General features: G+C 41.3%; 1 protein-coding gene across 4 annotated transcripts in view; it reads left to right on the forward strand.

Moving 5' to 3' along the window:
* Positions 1-13,841, forward strand: part of NIPBL (NIPBL cohesin loading factor) — a 294,436-nt gene that overhangs the window by 221,213 nt on the left and 59,382 nt on the right. For all 4 annotated transcript variants that reach the window (XM_084629342.1, XM_084629343.1, XM_084629345.1 and 1 more), the window contains 4 exons: positions 2,791-2,891; positions 11,371-11,509; positions 11,710-11,792; positions 13,347-13,479. In XM_084629342.1, coding sequence (XP_084485468.1) covers positions 2,791-2,891; positions 11,371-11,509; positions 11,710-11,792; positions 13,347-13,479 — 456 coding nt within the window. The remainder of the gene's footprint in view (positions 1-2,790; positions 2,892-11,370; positions 11,510-11,709; positions 11,793-13,346; positions 13,480-13,841) is intronic.

Raw genomic sequence — 13,841 nt, forward strand, 5'->3', positions numbered from 1 at the left:
CCAATTTATTTGAGCATGAGCTTTCGTGAGCTACAGCTCACTTCATCAGATGCATGCCGTGGAAACTGCAGCAGACTTTATATATACACAGAGAATATGAAAAAATACCTCCTCCCACCCCATTGTCCAGCTGGTAATAGCTTATCTAAAGTGATCATCAGGTGGGCCATTTCCAGCACAAATCCAGGTTTTCTCACCCTCCACCCCCCCACACAAATTCACTCTCCTGCTGGTGATAGCCCATCCAAAGTGACAACTCTTTACACAATGTGCATGATAATAAAGTTGGGCCATTTCCTGCACAAATCCAGGTTCTCTCACCCCTTCACCCCCCTCCCAAAAACCACACACACAAAATGGCCCAACTTTATTATCATGCACATTGTGTAAAGAGTTGTCACTTTGGATGGGCTATCACCAGCAGGAGAGTGAATTTGTGTGGGGGGGTGGAGGGTGAGAAAACCTGGATTTGTGCTGGAAATGGCCCACCTGATGATCACTTTAGATAAGCTATTACCAGCTGGACAATGGGGTGGGAGGAGGTATTTTTTCATATTCTCTGTGTATATATAAAGTCTGCTGCAGTTTCCACGGCATGCATCTGATGAAGTGAGCTGTAGCTCACGAAAGCTCATGCTCAAATAAATTGGTTAGTCTCTAAGGTGCCACAAGTACTCCTTTTCTTTTTTTAATTTACTTGATCCTCTTTGGTTTGCAGATTAGTTTATGGTAAGAAATCAAATGGGACATTCCCACTAAAACCAAATAATTAAAAGAAAACTTCAGATATACAATATTATAACTAAAAAGATTGTAAACAATTTTGCCCTCCACAAGTATTGTATTCAAATAATTTTATACTTAGCGTTCTTAAGAGAATTATCCCAAATAAGTAGCACTTTCTACACTGTTTACACCAAACTCTTTTGTTTCTTTCTCTTTTTTATTTTGTCCTTGGATTTACAACATAAAAACGTCTGACATCCTCATCTCACTATTGTATATTGATATTTTAATGTAATCAGAAGTAACTGAATATACAGATGTAGATCTGTTGAGTAAAAAGGTACCATTTTTGTAGTGATATTTCAGAATAGAACTGGACTTAAAACTGTAGCTCTGGCTGGATTGTGACTCTTACCTCATTCCAAACACACAAAGTTCAAGCAAGGTCAACCCAGCAGAAAAAATCATGCAACCAATTTTATTTGCATAGCTGTTTTGTTTTTTTCACTTTTTAGGTTTAAATTAAATCACTTGAATGTTTGTATGAACTTGGAGAACTCATTTCTTTTCAGACCTTAGTGTCTGTTATTTCCCCCTCTCCAGCATAATGATGATAGGGCTTGTCTACATGGGGAAGCTATTGTGAAATAAGATAGGGTGTGACCTTAAAGCACAATAGTTTTTCACAATAACTCTCCATGTGGACTCTGCTATGCTGCACTACATCACCTTTTGCGATTTATCTTAATCCACTGGATTACTATTCCGCGGTATGTCCTGATGTGAACAAGTCCTTAGTTATCTTTGCCAACCGTGCATGCAGCTTACTTCTGAGGGTTGTAAAGTCTGTATTTAGACTGAACAATATCAATAATATTTTCCATTAAAAATAAATGTATTTTAATAAAATAGGCTTATAAAATACATCCTGAAAATAAAGTTAATACTCTAACAAAGTAGCAAATGAAAAGAAAGTTTAAGATGGCTACCACTTTGCTTTTGAGTTACCATAAATTTTACATAGATAGAACAGCAATCTTGGAAACTAGGATTTTTTTTTCCACATTTCTGGTTAAGGATCTGATCCTTCTTGTAAAATCCTGTACCCATGGTAAATTCGTGTCATGAGATAAAAATACACATTCAATCTCTATATTTTTCACCATTTCTTTGACAGTCATGGTCATAAACATGTTTGGACACGGATTAATTCTAAATCGTATAGATTAGAATAATTAGACTATACTGCAAAGTTAATTTTTGTGCTAGTTTCAAACCACAGTTTGACTTCCTAAGAGCTGTGACTTCTATCGTATAGGAGCTCTTTTGGCCTTCTCAACAATCAAGCATGCTCATATAATATGATCACAGAATCAAAATCAAAGCTCTATCCCTGCCTTTTTCTTAAGTGGTACACTTTTTAGTTTTTAATAAAAATATTTTAAAAACCCTCACTGTCTCCTGTCCTGTTCTCAAAGGAACCTTAGCAACATGATTTTCCTTAATGTATTTTCCAGGTTTATTTGATTTATTTTTTTTCATCACCGTAGTTTCTGGAGCTGTGCATTGGTATAAAATACAGAGCTAGGAATAGCAATTATCCTGATAAAAAGTATATGTGAAATGGTTTTCTTTGGAAAATGTGGGTGGAGGGGAATCCATGTTGCAAAGTGATTCACAGAAAAATAAAATTTTAAGGACCATTATATTACGAAAACAGAAAAACCCTCTCAGAAAGCTTGCAGTTTAAGAAGCAAGTTTGTTTCATTCTATATCTTCAACCTTTAGAGAGGCAATATGTTCAATGTTTTTAAAATCAAAGCCTGTCTAAACAGAAGAATAGCTAAACTGAACTGCCCGCCCCCATGTATTGAAAAAACAGTATGTTACTCAGATACCTGTCTATCACTTAAAAATATAAAAAACAAGTTGTGAATATTTTAGTGAATACAAATATGGAAAGCTGTTTGTTTTGAAAAAAATAGTAATAAGCTATTTTGGTTTTCTGTAAAACTTAATCATTATTTTTGTACATATATATTTGTATCCTGTAACTGATAACAGGTGTTCTCGAGGTATGAAAAACATAGACAGTTGATTCTGGAGGAAATTTTCACTTCACTTGCAAGACTACCAACCAGCAAAAGAAGTTTGAGAAACTTCAGGTAATGTCTGACACAGATGGCTAACTTCTACAGAACATAATTTTCAGTACATAAATGTAGGGGTTTAGATTTTACATGGTTTATTAATGATTGTTATAAAAACCTACAAGTCCATAAGATGCATTAATTTCTTAATGAGATCAAGCAAATAATTCTATAAATATGATTTATCTGTTCCTTAAAGAGCTTTACAGTGGGAACAAAAGTGGAATAGTTATAGGACAAGCAGTCTGGGTCCATAGTAATTATCTGCATTTCCTCTACTTGTGTTACATGTCTGTGCTTGGTTTTTGACTGTTTATGTGACTTTCAAAGGGACAATAACAAATAGACAAACAAACCTGTAATTATGTACCTAGCTAGAAATATAAGTGAGACTAAGTGAAGGTATGCAAATAGAAGTTTCAAGTAGGAAATTTTTCAGAAGCTGGATATATGGAGCCATGTAATCCTCCCCACTGGTAAAACCTGCAAGGAAGGAGTTCTGGAAGAAAATTTGTGAAGATAACCTCACAGAGTTCCCACCACATTTTCTTCTTGGGAGCCCATCCCTCAAAATGATTACCTTTCCATGGAAAAGAATACGGAGCCCATCCCTCAAAAATGGTGGTTGTTTGGGAGGCCAGGGCTCCCTGTTTCTGTGCCAGCTTTAGCCCAAGGCAGCACCGCTCTCTTGGGTCTCTTTAGCAGCAATGTTCCAATCTGCGTGGAGACATCCCCAGACCGCAGTGAGGGTGAGGTTCAGCATAAAGGCTAATACAGCCCCCCCAGGCTCTGTGTCCTATTTAGAAAATCTTCAGAGGGCTAGAGAGTTAGTGATAAGCATCCAGCCCAGTCACTCCTCTTCCTGGTCCACCCAATTTCTGCCCCTTTCCCAACAAGTGGGCTGTTCAGGTCCATGGAATGATGTTAAAGAAGTGGTTGAGTCCCCCTTCCATGCTTGATGGAGGAGATGTATGCATTGAAGGTTCCCTCAAGGGCAAATCTTGCAAGGGACAATCCAGATCATGGGTTACTATTGTCTTTTAATTAAGGCTAAGATTTAGTCATGCGTATTTTTGGTAGAAGTCACGGACAGGTCATGGGCAATAAATAAAAATTCACAGCCCATGATCTGTCGATGATTTTTACCAAAAATACCCCTGACTAAATCTCTGTTTCTGGGGGGCCCTGCTCCAGTGCTCTGTGTTGGCTGGGCCCTGGGACCGCTCTGTGGATGACCTACAGCTGTCCCAGGACTGCTTCTTGGGTGGTCCCCAGGGCACCCCCTGGGGCTGCCTGAGCAGTAGCTGGTGCAGCTGGCCCCTGGACAGCCCCCTGGATCTCTGCTTGGGCAGTCTGTGGGACCAGCCACAGTGGCCACTGCTCGGGTGGCCCCGAAGTCAGCCGCACCAGCCACAGTGGAAGTCACAGAGGTCGCGGAAAGTCATGGAATCCATGACTTCCGCAATCTCCGTGAAAGAATTGTAGCCTTACTCTTAATTAATGTAGTGGTAGTCAAGCCTGCTCTGTAATAGTGCCATAACTCAAATAGTACAAAAGTTGCAAGGAATTAGTTATTTGTTCAATACTGTGATGTTTTCTGCTATTTAAAAAATTAGTGTAGCATTTTATGCGAGTAAGTACACAAGTTAAGTGACTTAGTGTTTAGGTGTTTGATGCAGAAAATATTTCTGTAGAATTGCTATTAATAGGGAAAGTTTCTTCTATTTGCATTATATAATGGTTGTTATTGACAAATTTTCAACATGGTTTAATAAAATTTAACCTTATGCTAGTGTGATTGTAGAACTCCATCTTGGACTAGGAAGAGTTAAAGGCCCCATTAGTCAAATTCACTTCATCTGTGTGCTAATGAGGTAGTTACTTGTCAGCCAGAGAGGTCAGAACTAAAGAAGGATCAGGAGATACCTTGAGAGACCTAGGCTTATAAATAGGCTGAGGGAGTTCAGACAGGCAGGCTCCTGTGAAAGATCCAAGTGCCAAAGACTGCTGAAGGCTAGAGCCTTTAGGAAGATGCTAAAGTGGGGCAGTGCTTGATAACAGAGCCAAGGAAAGGCAATGGAATTCAGGAAGTGGTTGAGCACAGAGCTCAGAAGATAGGTTGATTCACTGGTGACTTTGGATTGCATGTGGACTTTTGTTACCTAAGAAGGAGTCTGAACTAGCCACTTATCAGCCAGAGCGCTGAGTGGCGCACAAAGGCAGACAGCCTACAGGGAGTACTAGAGTGGAAGAAACTCTGGAGTGTTGTGTCCTGGAGCTAAGGGGTGCACTGCAGGTGAGTTTATCCCATAACAGCCGGAAACATCATAAAGGCCTCCTCATGAAATCATTGCACAAAGCTTTAAAAGGCATAATTATCTTGCATTTAATAAAATCCTTGTACAAAAACTAAAGAAATCCGGATCTAATGATAATATTTCATGTCACCATTTAAACTCGTAGTCTCAAAGTAGGAGCACAAGGCATCCCTCACCCTGTCGTCCTGATTATTTGCTGCGGTTTGGAGAGGCAGCCTCTCTGACTGTTTATAACATTCCAAAAGTTTCTGTGCCTCTTTATTGTGCTCATAAGTGAGGCTCTTTTCCTTTCTCTCACAGATGTGCAAAAGAAAGCGGTTATAATAACACAAGGCAGATTTTGCTCAGCAGCCTCCAGCCTTGTTATAGAGCACCTCCATCTCCCACTCAGCCTTTCAAATGCACACTCCACTGTCATTCTGCAGCTACTCAGGATATAATTAGAGGCCCTTTCTATTATCCAAGTGTCCAGTAAGCATATGTCTCCACTGCAGCTGGGAGGTGTGATTCCCAGCATGGATAAAGAGAGTTGCAATGGCTCTGTTCAAGTTAGCTCAATAAAAATAGCAGTGTGGATATTATGATACGGGTAGCAGCTCAGTCTAGTCACTCGAACTCAGACCTGGGGGACTGGGTGGGCTTGGACTTGGGAAGCTAGCCTGAGCCACCACTGAGGCCGCAACATCCATAATGCTATTTGCTATTTTTAGTGTTCTAGCTCAAACAGAGCTGGCACAAGTCTGTCTACCTGCCCTGGGAATCAACACTTCTGTAAGGCTTCATAAGCCAGGGAAGCATGGGGTAAGATGGGTTTCGAAAGTTTCTAAAAATCCTAGCATTCCTGACTTTTCCAGGCCACCTACATTGATATTGGTGAGCCTTCCACAGTGACCAGACAGGCCATGGAGCATCATAGATAAATAGCCCTTTCTATTGATGAACTCTGAGTCCTGGAGTGGGGGGCAAAGAATAGGTATGTGAGGTCCCATCAATAGCCCCAGTACAAATTAGGAACCCCAGCCCTACAAATCTATCAATAAATTGTGCATTGCCAAGATTTATAGCAGAGCATGCTTCCATGACAACAGTCCGGATAGTTGATCTCTCAGCACCGAACTGGTTAGGCACTGACCGATTGCCAATCCTTACTGCTAACGTCCAATGGCAATGGTCAAATGTTTTTCCATGCTGAAGAGATGTGTCATAGGGGTGTGCTGCTGCTGGAGCTCTGGAGTGAGTGCTGAACAGATCTCTAAGAAAGTAGCCTTGGTCATCCAGAAATTCTGCTGGTCATCCTAGGTTTGGAGTACTATCCTTTCCCACCAGTTAGTGCTAGTTTCCCTGGCCCAGAAATGGTACTCCACCAAGGGAAGCTGCTCCAAGAAAAGTTAATCCTCTAGTAGCTGCTCAATTTCATCTTTTTCTTCTATCTAAATCGGTGTGGCAGCTGACTTCCAAAGCCATCTGGCTGCATGACCACAAATGCAAGTGCATTAGCCTCTTTGTATTTATGACTCAAGATCACCATTCACAGCAGTATTCCCCACATGACAGTAATTTGAGAATTTCACTAAATTGCAAAAGACAGATGAATCCTGGGAATTTGCTAGTTTCACCCCCCGGTCTCAAAATTGCAGTGACTTTTGGTAGGTATCCCACAATATATCATGGCAATAATCCCAGAATGCACAGAGCCCAGAAGCAAGAAAATGCATCATGGGCTATCTGCCCAAAATGCTGTGTGCTTATTTTGAAAAAACTCAGTGCCCTGTGGACACTGATTCAAAATTAAGTAGGTTAAAGCTGGTTGCATGGGCACACAATTTTGTGTGAGTTATTCCGGAAAAGATTATATGCAAAAATATGTTCTGCAAAAACTACCCCATTAGACAACACTAAATCTTAGGGAGATTTAAATTACCCTTGTGTGGCTGTGCCAATTCAGCTGTATGTTATACAAGAGCTTTCTCCTTCACCCAATATGTCTGGTTGCTCCTGAAGTCGTAATCCTGTGTTTGACCTCTGTCATAGGAAATGCTAATGTCACAGATTTAGCATTATAATTTAAATGCTGTATCATATAAAAAGAGTGAAGAGTAGAGGAAATAATCTTTGATTAAACAATAAGCATTATCTGGTAATTTTCCTTGCTACTTCAATTGAGTCTCAGTTTTAAATAAGATACAACCGTTTCAGTTTTTCCTGATGGTGAAAATTTCTCTTTAAAGGAATTTTGGCATATAATTTTTATATTCTAATGTTTCTCCCACTCTGATAAACTTTTAAAATGTTTATTCCTATAATGTGAAACGGTTGGCATAGTATTCTTACAGTAGTACTCCTTATATACTATTACATATCAAGTGTTTTAAGAGTGTTAAAAGAAAGACACTGTAAAACAAAAATTATTATTCTCCTTTGAGTGGTTACTCATGTCGATTCCAAGTAGGTGTGCACGTCCATGTGCACAGTCATCGGAAGGTTTGCCCCTTAGCGGTACCTGTCTGGTTGGCTGTGGAGCCTTCTGGAGTCAAGCCTTCATGGTGGTGTATATAGGTTCCTGCCGATCCGCCGCCTCTTCAGTTCCTTCTTACCGCCAGTGACGGTCGTTGGAGCGGCTCTTTTCTTGCTACAGCAAGCAATCCTCTAGTGGACTTTTTCCAGTTGTATCTGTAAATAGTTTAAAACTTAGTATTAGTTCAAACAGTTCTTAGTTAGTAAGAAGTTTCAGTTGGGGGTTTCCCACACCACGTTTCCCCTCCTGGGGACCAGGGCATGCCTTGGTCTCAAGGGTTTAAGCCATTTGGGTCCCGTCTGGAGCCTATGCCAAAGGGAGACTGACACAACTCCTGTTTAAAGTGTTTGAGGGAAGCCCATTGGACTGAGAAGTGCAAAATCTGTAGAAACTTCCACTCAAGAACTAAGAAGGAGAGGGACTTTAGGCTAAAATTACTCCTCATGAAGTCAGCGCCTATGGACTCTTGCTCTGAGTTTGCTGCGGTCCTCGAGGAAGGCAAGGTCGTTGCAAGGATCTCCTTACAGGCCTCCTTAGATTCTGCAGACTTGGCAATCCATATCATGGCAACAGCCATAGCCATGAGAAGGAGTTCATGGCTTCAGGTGTTGGGACTCCCGCACAAGGTCCAGCAGACCATTCAGGAGTTGCTGTTTGACTACATAGGCCTCTTTTCGGAGCAAACAGACACTAAGCTCCACAGCCTAAAGGACTCAATGGCGACTCTGAAGTCCCTGGGGCTTCATACGCCAGCCCCCTGAAGAAAGCATTTTAAGCCTGCTCCTCGATTCTACATAGCTCCTCCTAAAGCAGGAAACTGGGCAGGAGTAACAGATGGTTCTCAGTCCTCCTCGAACCCAGAGCCAGGGCTCAGCAAAGCAGCTTCCAAACCAAACTTTTGAAGGTGCACCCAGGGGCAATGCACCAGTTCAGATCCCAGATTCTGCCCCCATCCTGTGAATCCTCTATCCAATTTCTACCATGCCTGGGCACAAATTACCTCAGACCAATGGGTCTTGAGCATGGTAGAATTGGGATATTCTCTCCAATTCTGTTCCCTCCCGCCTTCCCATCCTCCTAACCCATCCCTCTTCAGGGACCCTTTTCACAAGCAACTGCTCATGGAGGAGGTTCAAACTCTCCTACAACTCGGGGCGATAGAGGAGTTCCCTTTAGAATTCAGGGGCAGGGGATTCTATTCCCGGTATTTCCTAATCCCGACGGCCAAGGGTGGACTCAGACCTATTCTAGACCTGCAAAACCTCAACAAATTAATAAAGAAGGTAAAGTTCCATTATTCTCTCCCTGGATCCAGGGGACTGGTATGTCGCCCTCGATCTGAAGGTGCGTGTTTTCAAGTGTCCATAATCCTGCCCCACAGATGATTCCTCTGCTTTGTGGTCAACACCACTCACTATCAGTTTACAGTTCTCCCCTTCAGCCTCTCGGCGGCCCCTTGGGTGTTCACCAATTGCATATCTGTCATAGGAGCCTTCCTGTGGAAATGGCAGGTGCAAGTATTCCCGTACCTCAACAACTGGCCAATCAAAGACTCCTCCAGAGACCAAGTGGAGGTCTAGGTAAGCCTACTTCGGACGACATTTCACAGGCTCGGCCTCATACTGAATGTAGCAAAGTCAACCCTAACCCCAACTCAGAGAACAGAGTTAATCGGAGCCTTCTTGGACTCTGTGGAGTCAAGCCAGGCATTCTTTCCAGAAACTTGCTTTCTCACCATGGGCGCCATCATAGAGGAACTCAGACGATACCCTCCACTGTGGCACGAAATTTTCTGAAGCTGTTCAACCATATGGCCGCTTGTACTTGTAGTACAGCATGCCAGGCTGCAGTTCCGTCCCCTTCAGGCTTGGCTAGCCTCTGTGCACAGGCTGAATCGAGACCACCTAGACAAATTAATCACACTTACTTCCCCGGTTATTGAGTTCTTCAGGTGGTGGCTCGACCCACAAGCAGTGTGTACAGGAGTGCTCTTCTCCAGGCCCCAACCCTCACTGTCTCTTGTAATGGACGCATCGGTGATGAGTTGGGGAGCACACTTAGGCGGACTCACGCCTTCTGGTCCCAGACAGAGCTTTTGCTGCGCATCAACATCACGGAGGTAAGAGTGGTCTGCCTTGCTTGCCAGACATTCCAGGCCCATCTGGAGGGCAGATACGTATCAGTATTGACCAACAACATGTCAGTGGTATTGCACATAAACAGGCAGGGTGGTGTTCACTCCTCTCCCCTGTGCCGGGAAGCCCTCAAACTGTGGGACTTCTGCATCGCCCATTTGATATGTCTAGAGGCATTGTACCTTCCAGAACAAACTGGCCGATCATCATAGCAGGTCATTTCACAACCACGAGTGGTCCCTCCACCCAGATGTTGTGATCAACATCTTCCTACAGTTGGGATTTCCTGAAATAGATTTGTTTGCAACAAAGTAAAACAGGAAGCATCACCAGTTTGTCTCCTTCCTGAATCAGATGTCCTGGCATGGCTGGGCCATGAATTTTTTATTGCATGGTGGGGGAGGGGGGGCTCAGAAAGAAAAAGGTTGAGAACCTCTGATCTACTATATACTTTCCGCCCTTCCTGCTTGTGCACAAGGTCCTGCTGAAGGTCAGAAGGGAGGGAGCATCGATGATCTTAACAGCACCAGCGTGGCCTCACCAGCACTGGTCGCCATGCTTTTAGGCCTGTTGGTGGACACGCCAATTACCATGCGCCTGGTTCCCGGACTTGATCACCCAGAACCATGGTAGTGCATGCTAATCTTCAGTCTCTCCATTCCATCGCATGGAAGCTCCGTGATTAAACGCCTCCGAGCTCGCATGCTCAGACCCTGTTAGAGTACAATCAGCTATTCTGTGAGCTCTGACCCCACTCTGAGGTAAGGCTTGGGAGTCACCTACCTGGAATCGACATGAGCAAGCACTCGAAGAAGAAAAAACAGTTACCTACCTCTCATAATTGTTGTTTTTCGAGATGTGTTGCTCATGTCCTTTCCAAGACCCACCTGTCTCCCCTCTGCCAGTGTATCCGGCAAGAAGGAACTGAAGAGGTGGCAGGTTGGCGGGGATTTATGTACACCCCCAGGGGGCTCCACAGTCGACCCGATGAGTACCACTAGGGGAAAATCCTTCCAACGACTGTGCACACAGTATGCGCACACCTATTTGGAATGGACACGAGCAACACATCTTGAAGAACAACAGTTACGAGAGGTAGGAAACCTTTTTTTATCATGCCAAAATGACTTATATACCTTCATGATCTAATAATGTCATAGATCTGAGAATAATTTTGGCTGTTGCTTTGGAGTCAGCATAATGAGTACAAAACATTTTGAGTACAAACACATAATAGATGCTTAATGCGCTATTGGAAGCAGCTTACATACTACTGAGATGAGGGTTGTACAATAATCTGTATAGGATAGAATGAATTTTGTACGGCTCTCACAAGAATGGTGCTTATTGTATTTTGTTTTTTTCCTTTACAGTGGAATAGTTGGTAAAGCTGTGGGTACTCATTTAGAACCCAGTGAACTTTGCTTATCAGGTTTTAATAGTTTAGGTAGTTAGGAGTTAGAGTTAAAAGTCCTTTGTATTGTCCCTCTTAACTGTAATGATATTCTGTTTGTTTTCTCCAACAGGTTAAACAGTAGTGATACCGATGGAGAGCCTATGTATATTCAGATGGTAACTGCACTGGTTCTACAGCTTATTCAGTGTGTTGTGCACCTGCCATCAGTGGAGAAGGATTCGAATTCAGAAGAGGAGTCAAACAAAAAAGTAAGACCCTTTAAAGAGATATGAAACTGTTTCATACAAGAGTGTGCATATGTACTTGTTCTGTGACACTGGTCCAGCCCATGAAGCAGTGTTCATGTGTGTGTCCTGCATAATAACATGATGTACTGAAAATGATGGTTTGGAGGTTCATGTTTTCATATATTGTACATTCAACAAATGAATTTTGCTATTATTTTTAGGTGGATCAAGATGTCCTTATTACTAACTCATATGAAACAGCCATGAGAACAGCACAAAACTTCCTTTCCATTTTCCTTAAGAAGTAAGTGTTATCACACTGTTTAATTGTGTTTTAATGTGTCATTCATAATTACAATTTTAACTGTTATAGACTGAAATTTGGCACTCCTTAAAGTTCTGAAATTTTAATCAAAAGAAATTTTTGTGGAGAAAGTTGGAGTTTGAATTGGACATGGTATTTTTAAATGTAGGACATTGTAAAAAGATTTTTCATTTTATGAATACTCTTTTGTGAAGTTCTGTCTTAAAAAGAAAACTCACATTTGTTTTCTTCATTAAGCCTCTCTGAGAACAATTGCCTGGAGCTATGAATTTTGAACTTCTTAGAGGTTCAACAAGTCTTGATAGTCACTAAGGTTTCTGCACAAATCTTGTACAAAGTCTGCAACCTGCAATTGCAAAATTGCAAGCACCTGAAGTGTAGTTCAAGCTTATAAATTTTGCAGAAAATCTGGAAAAATTAGTTACTTTCATATGACAGATAGCTCCAGTTAAAGAAACTTGCAAGTACTTTAAAATTCCACGACAGTTAGCTCTTTGCACAGAACTTTTTATACAACAGAAATTCTGCAGGGAGCTGTTTACACATGTGAGAATCTACATGCAATAGCTTATACCACATAATACAAAGAGGAAAATTTTAGGTTTCACCAAAGGTGTTGCAATAATATGAAAGAGAAACATGATTTACGGATTAAGTATTTAAGGTATACTGTACTGCCATAAGAACTAATTAGAGTTATTTTAAAAGAAATTAACCTAATTATTTTATTAAACTATATACCTCTGAAACACTACCAAATCATTGCATGCCAGGCTCTGATCTGATCTTTCTCCACTGCACCTGCTGTTTATGGACCAGAGATACCAAGACTTCATATCACCCTTTATATTAAGGCCAGAGACTGAGTTGAGAGAGAATACCTCCTAAATGCACTATTCCAGTATGAACTAGGGAACCTAATTTATTCTCTGTATGCAGACTTGAAACCCTATTATATCTAATGTATTCACCCTGCAGATACAAGCAAGATCTTCAGGCTTATCTCATCCATTCAACATACATTCACTTTAGATGACAGAGTATCAAATTCACCGAAGACTGAGGCCTTTTTTCTTACCCTTGGAGGAGAGATGAGAGCCAGCACACATGTAGAATTTGAGTCAATATCTGAAAAGTCTGTAAAATTGTTATAATACATATTATACGTTAATATCCCATAAAGTATTAAGGAAACTGTGTCTCCAGTAGTTGAAACCAGTGCTAGATAAAGAAATAAGAGACTGGACCAGGGAATGAATCCCAGATCTCTTTCATGGTAATGTGGAGTATTGAAAGGGCTACCATCATTTGTCCTACTTTTTAATATGAAATTTTAGCTACTTTTACTCTCTGTTCTTTATAGGATGTGTTACTGAAAAACATAGCTAGATTAGGATGACTCTTTCTGTTGACATTTCAGTCCTATCTAGTTTTAGAAATACACGTTTTTGTACTTTGGAACAAATAAAAAAAAGTTGACCCTTTTTAGTACATGATTATTATATAACATTTTCATTGTTTTCCTTTAAACAGATGTGGTAGTAAACAGGGAGAAGAGGATTATAGGCCACTGTTTGAGAACTTTGTTCAAGATCTTCTTTCCACGGTCAACAAGCCAGAATGGCCTGCTGCTGAGCTGTTACTTAGCTTATTAGGAAGGTTGTTGGTAAGAGACCACAGTATTTCTAATTTATCATAGTGATATAAAGTGCTGCACGTTCTTATTAAATTTAGCCATCTTCTCAAAAAGCTGTCCCAAGGTAAAGATCTGGTGATATTAGGGTGACCACATCTAATGCCACATGAAGTTTCTGGCTTTGCCAAGATAAGAGTGGCAATGATGGACAGAGATTGATCATTCAGCCAGAGGGCGGAAGGACCTTGCTGGAGATTGGTGCTGCTCAGTTTACAAGCCAACTATGTCCCTTTGGGATTTGCCATAATGTTGATGATAATTCCTTTTCATCATCATGAAAACTTGTTTATTTTGACATAGTCTTTTATTAATATTTAAATGTGTATTTGTGG

Source organism: Lepidochelys olivacea (assembly GCF_965140295.1).
Source record: "Lepidochelys olivacea isolate rLepOli2 genome assembly, chromosome: 5".
NCBI lineage: Eukaryota > Metazoa > Chordata > Testudines > Cheloniidae > Lepidochelys > Lepidochelys olivacea.